Source organism: Diospyros lotus, chromosome 8, assembly GCF_014633365.1.
Source record: "Diospyros lotus cultivar Yz01 chromosome 8, ASM1463336v1, whole genome shotgun sequence".
NCBI classification, from domain to species: Eukaryota; Viridiplantae; Streptophyta; class Magnoliopsida; order Ericales; family Ebenaceae; genus Diospyros; species Diospyros lotus.
This window is the reverse complement of record NC_068345.1, coordinates 7842431-7847837: the sequence shown is the minus strand read 5'-3', so window position 1 is coordinate 7847837 and position 5407 is coordinate 7842431. Positions and strand designations below refer to the sequence as shown.

Here is a 5407-nt window from a genome sequence, read left to right as displayed (position 1 = left end):
AAAAATATATGTTAAAAGAGCTTCATATTGACAAATATATATTTCTATACATATTTAGATGTTAGTGACAAACAATATAATACAAATAAAGTAAAAAATTTCTCAACAGAACCCACTTGCACCATTATTTTTTCATATGACACTTGCAGTAATCAAATAGTGTTTACAAACAATATAATACAAATAAAGTAAAAAAAATTCTCAACAGAACCCACATGCGCCATCATTGTTTTTATATGACACTTACAGAAATCAAACAGTGTTTTATAAGCACAAACCATTGACACAGCTTACTACTTTATCAAAAGAATACAAAATCAATATATAATATTAACCTAACCCATTAAATATCAAGGCCCTTCCCATTTTAAAATGACGAGTAGATAGCGATTGAAAGATACCCTTTGCCAGATTTACTCCATAGGTCCTTCGAGAGGGAGTTTTAAAAGTCAACCCTACCTTTTCTTGGAAAGGTCTTCCAAGGCCTTGTTCCTCGAAAACTTGAGTAGTCTTCCAAAGTTTCTTCGAGGACCAATTTTTTTGAAAGTTTTGGTAGTCTTCTGAAGATTTTTCGGGGACTAATTTTCTGAAGGCTTGGCCCAAGGTCCCTTTGGCTCTCGAAGCCTGACCCATGGATAGCGAGGCATCTTTATTTGAAAGGATTATGTCATATGCCCTCACGCATGTGCATCACATATCTTGGCTTGTAATGTGTCCTAGTCCTTAAAAGAGTATAAATACCCCTTGACCCCTCACCTTTTGGATCTTTCTAGTGAATTTGAAGACTTTCCGTGAGTCTTCCACACATATCTCTTCCAAAGAGTCTATTCTTTCAAAGGCATCATTTGCATTAGATTGTATTTGCATAACTACTTTAATAACATGGCATTAACTTAGGCATCAGAGGGTCCTCACAAGAAAGATCCCTCTGTGCTTTCTAGCTGTCTTCTGCCTTGCTAATAAGAAGACTTTTTCACGACTTCAAACACCAAAGACTCTTCTAGAGCCACATTTTTTCAAGACCCCTTCGAATGACCTCTTCTAAGAAAATCTTGCGTTGATTTTCTACGAAATTTTCTCAAAACAAATAAGTTTCAATTGTTGTATTTCGATAATAACAATATAGCTTTGAAATTGCAAAATCAAAACCTTAACTTATTAAATTCTTAAAGAATACCTAAAATCTTAAATTCTATATCATAAATTCCTACCTACCAATTCAGACACAATTGGAACAGTATCTATGCATGTCATTTGGAGTGAAAGAACCTTCTCTCTCTTTCTTTAGTGTTGATTGCGCAGAATATTCACAAATGTCGATCTCACCTAAAGTCACGTCGCTTCTTTCTTTGGACCACAAGTGCTTTGAGTCAATGGAGGAATCTCTTCCTTACCTTTTCAGTGTGGGGTAGCTTGAGGTGGGAGGAAATTTCTCCTAAGCTCCTTTGTCTCTAAACCTAAAGAAATCGCAATTTAAGGCGTGTTTATTTGGATTCATTTTCCATTACAAAAATATCACTGTTTCTTGCAAATAAAGGAGTTGATTCTGGGTTTCAATCACCGCCATTTTAGAGTTTTGAATGAATTGACACGATAAATTGACATTAAAACACATCAGAGCCAACTTATCTCACCACATCAATAGAGACTCGTACTAAAATAAAATACAATTGCAATCGATCTTAAAATATTAAATATAAATTAAATCATTTCTCAAAACATGATTAAATTAAAAATTAACAAAAAAATCAGAAATATTTCAGATGATTAGACCTTATTTGAAAATAATATATATGGATTACACCTTATTTTTATAATTAAACAATGAAGACAAAAATGCTTACATCACTCGATAAGATCAATGCATCATGATATTAAAATTCACTCCAAAACATTTGGCATTACGAAATGAAACAAAAACCTGAATATACAACAATCTGAAGCACACGGTAATTAACGGCACAGCCTCTGCCTCCAATAATTATTACTTCACTGGGGAAGTTTATTCAGCTTACAGTACATATAATCTTTGTATTTCTTCGTCTTATATTTTGACGGGTTTTCGTCGGAAATGAGCTCCGGCAGCGGCCCCACTTCGAGCTCCGGCGGTGGCTCCAGAAACACCGGCCACGACATTCTGGTGGTCTCCTTGTTTACGGTCGATCTATGAAACACAGCGTTGTACTTGCCATTGCTTAGTATCTGTAAAAATTATACAATTAAAAATTTTTAGGGTAAAATTATATCTGATGTTTTCTCTAAAGTTGGTAATAAATATAAAATGCATTTAGAGAGACCAAATTATCCCTTTTACCCATGCACGAGTATTTATTATTTAAGCCAAAATTCATAACAAAAATTATTATTCTACATAAATAGCGTTTATTTATCAAGATATAAATAAGAAAATGTAAAATATGAAAAATATTTATCATTGTATATTTGTTAAATTTTCTAAAAAAAAAATCACATGACTTCTAATCTTAAACTTTCAAGATAAATTTATCACTTTTCCTTTGGGATAACTTAACTTAAATTTTATAAATAATTTATTTTAGTAAAAACTTATTTTACTCATTTTAATAAATACTAATATAACAAATATAATGATCTCGAAATCGTAAAATTTAGTAACTAAAGACAATTTTTTTTTATAATTATCAATTATCACATGAGATCATTCGTTTATATCAAATCAAAATGAAAGGGAATTGTTAATTAGACAGTAGATGGTGGTACCTCAATTTGGTCACCAATGTGGACAACGAGGGCGTTGGGAATGTACTTGACGTCGTACCAACGCTCGTCTTTGAAGACCTGTAGGCCCGGAACCTCGTTGGGGACGAGGATGGTGAGGGTTGACATGTCGGTGTGCGCCACCACCCCTAGCGCCAGGTCCGGCCGCGGACACGGCGGATAGTAGTTGATCTTCATCATATACTCCAACTCCTCGCCGCCCAGCGCCGCATGCATCCTCCCCCCCTCCAACCCCAGCCCCATCGACAGCCACCTGAACAGCCTCTCGGCCACTCCCTGCAGTTTCTCCACGTACACCTCGTTCGCCTCCCTGCACATTCGTTCTCGTGGTTTGTTTATAATAATTAAGTGCAACCCATACACTACTGTAATTAGGAATTAGGAGGAATTACCCCCCCCCCCCCCCCCCAAAACCCCTACCCTTTCAAAATGATCTTTAGAACTAATTAAAGAGGTGTGTATTATCCGACCGGAATGGAATTTATATATATATATATATATATAAATAATATATTTTGATTAAATTCAAGATACTAAAATTCATTAATTACAACAGACTAGCTTCAGCTCCATAATCCCTTTTTTAGGGTTGTTGGATAGGTATGGTTGGATGCGTTCATAATTAATATATGGTAGGGTCTGTCTTCTGTTTAAAGGGGTAATTAAGGCTACACGTTGAAATACATAGAAATTTAATTTAATTCAATTCATCCACTTGATTGTCCATTCTTTATAAGTAAAATTACGTGTTAAAATTTCATTTTTAATATCATAACCTCTTAATTATCCTATGAAGGGTTCAATTTGTTTGCGGGATAGGATAAATTTAGAAATAAAAATAATCCCTTATTTAGTTTGTTTTTATATATACAAATGAGATAATAAATGGGATGGAGGTTTAATTGAATCCCATGGACAGAGATAACTTAATACCCGAGGGTTGGGATTCATCTTCTAAGGGGCATAATATATGGGCAAAATGACTATTTTGCCCCCCCAAGTATAAAAGCTTATCAACAGATGAATATTTAGGGTTTTGTGACAGAAATATTTTGGTCATTTTCATACTATCTTACGTCTGACCAAACACCTAACTTCGAACCAAATGAAAATCATAAAAAAATATACAGTAAATGTAGCGTTTTATATTCAAACAATTCATAGCTAAATAGTGAATTTTGTATTAAAATATAAAAAAATTAAATTTTAATTTAATTTATAATTATATAACTATAGTAACTTATTATTAAAAGAGAATAACAAAATATTAATAATGTGGACGATTAAATAATATAAATAATTATAAACTTTGTATAAAAATACAAAAATACACTAAAGTATAAAAGAATTATTAAACTTTTCATTAAATTACAAAAAGTCACTAAATTTTGTTTTAAAATACAAAAATATCAATATCTCATTAACTTCTTTTTAAAAGATTTAACTATAATTATAAAATAGTATACTAAATTAAACTCGGTGAAAGTTGAATGAGCATCTATCTATTTAGTTGACTTAAAAACCAAAGTGAAGTATTTTATATTTTATTTCACCTAGCAAAAAGAAAAAGAATTCATTTGTCATTATTAAACAATGCGTAAGAATCTAATAAGGGAAATGAGATTAATTAATGAATGAAGAAGAAGAAGACGAAGAAGAAGAAGAAGATGATGATGATGAAATTAAGAATTACCTGTAAGAAGGAGGGTTCTTAGGCCAGAAGCGGTAGTTAATGGCGGAAGGAGGCCATATCCTGTGAAAGAGATGATCAACCCAGCCTTTCTTGCCATCCACTTCCTTCTGGAGCTTCGTTCCGTAGCCTTCGACGCTCTTCGAATTGGCGGGCTTGGCGTAGAGCTCCTTCTCCTCCGCCGGCAGCTCGAAGAACTGCCTCCCGGCTCTCTGCAAATTTGAAATGACTTCGTTCGGTATCCCGTGGTTCACCACTTGGAATATGCCCCACTCCCGGCCGGCCTCCGCCACCAGCCTCACCACCTCCTCCTCCTCCTCCTCGCCGCAGCCAAGGTCGATCACGGGAACTTCCAGGACCTTGCCGTGGAAGGTGGTGACTGCAGGCTGCTCGTTCTCCGATCTTATGAACTCCGCCGGAATGTTGTCCAGGCATCTGGACAAGCTAGAAGCTAGGTCTTGCACTCTCTCCACCACCATTCTTCTGTAATCTCTCTCTTTCTCTCTCTCTCTCTCTCTCTCTCTCTCTCTAAATATATATATATATATATATCTCTTCCTGGCCTGGCCGCTACTTTGATAACCCCTAGTCCCCTTTTATAGAAGAAATTTATTAACGTTGTTTTTCTTTTAACGTTCAAATATATATATATATATATTATTTTTGGTACGTAGATCGATATTGCTCAAATATTAAGGTTTTGTTACACCTTAAAGTAAAAGTAGCCTACCTAACCGTATTATTACTATCCCTTAATTACTTGATTTGAAAATCATGGGTAAGGCTAACTCAGTCTTATACCCATTAATTTTGTTAATTAAACTTGTATTTGTAAGATTAGGTACGACATATAATTTTGATTATTATGCAATTAGCTACTCTCAATCGCTCATTAATCTAACTTGTCTATTTCTAGGCCACCACTTTATGGTGATTCAAATTTTATAAATAAAATTGTCA

General features: G+C 34.3%; 1 protein-coding gene across 1 annotated transcript; it reads right to left on the bottom strand.

Annotated features, from left to right (window-relative positions):
- Nucleotides 1–1776: 1776 nt before the first annotated feature.
- LOC127807794 (flavonol synthase/flavanone 3-hydroxylase-like) lies at nt 1777–5018 on the bottom strand. The gene is made up of 3 exons (XM_052345906.1): nt 4451–5018; nt 2740–3067; nt 1777–2202 (listed from the first exon to the last, which is right to left on the bottom strand). The coding sequence occupies exons 1-3, from the start codon at nt 4924–4926 to the stop codon at nt 1990–1992; spliced, it is 1017 nt and encodes a 338-aa protein (XP_052201866.1). The 5' UTR covers nt 4927–5018; the 3' UTR covers nt 1777–1989.
- Nucleotides 5019–5407: the final 389 nt, after the last annotated feature.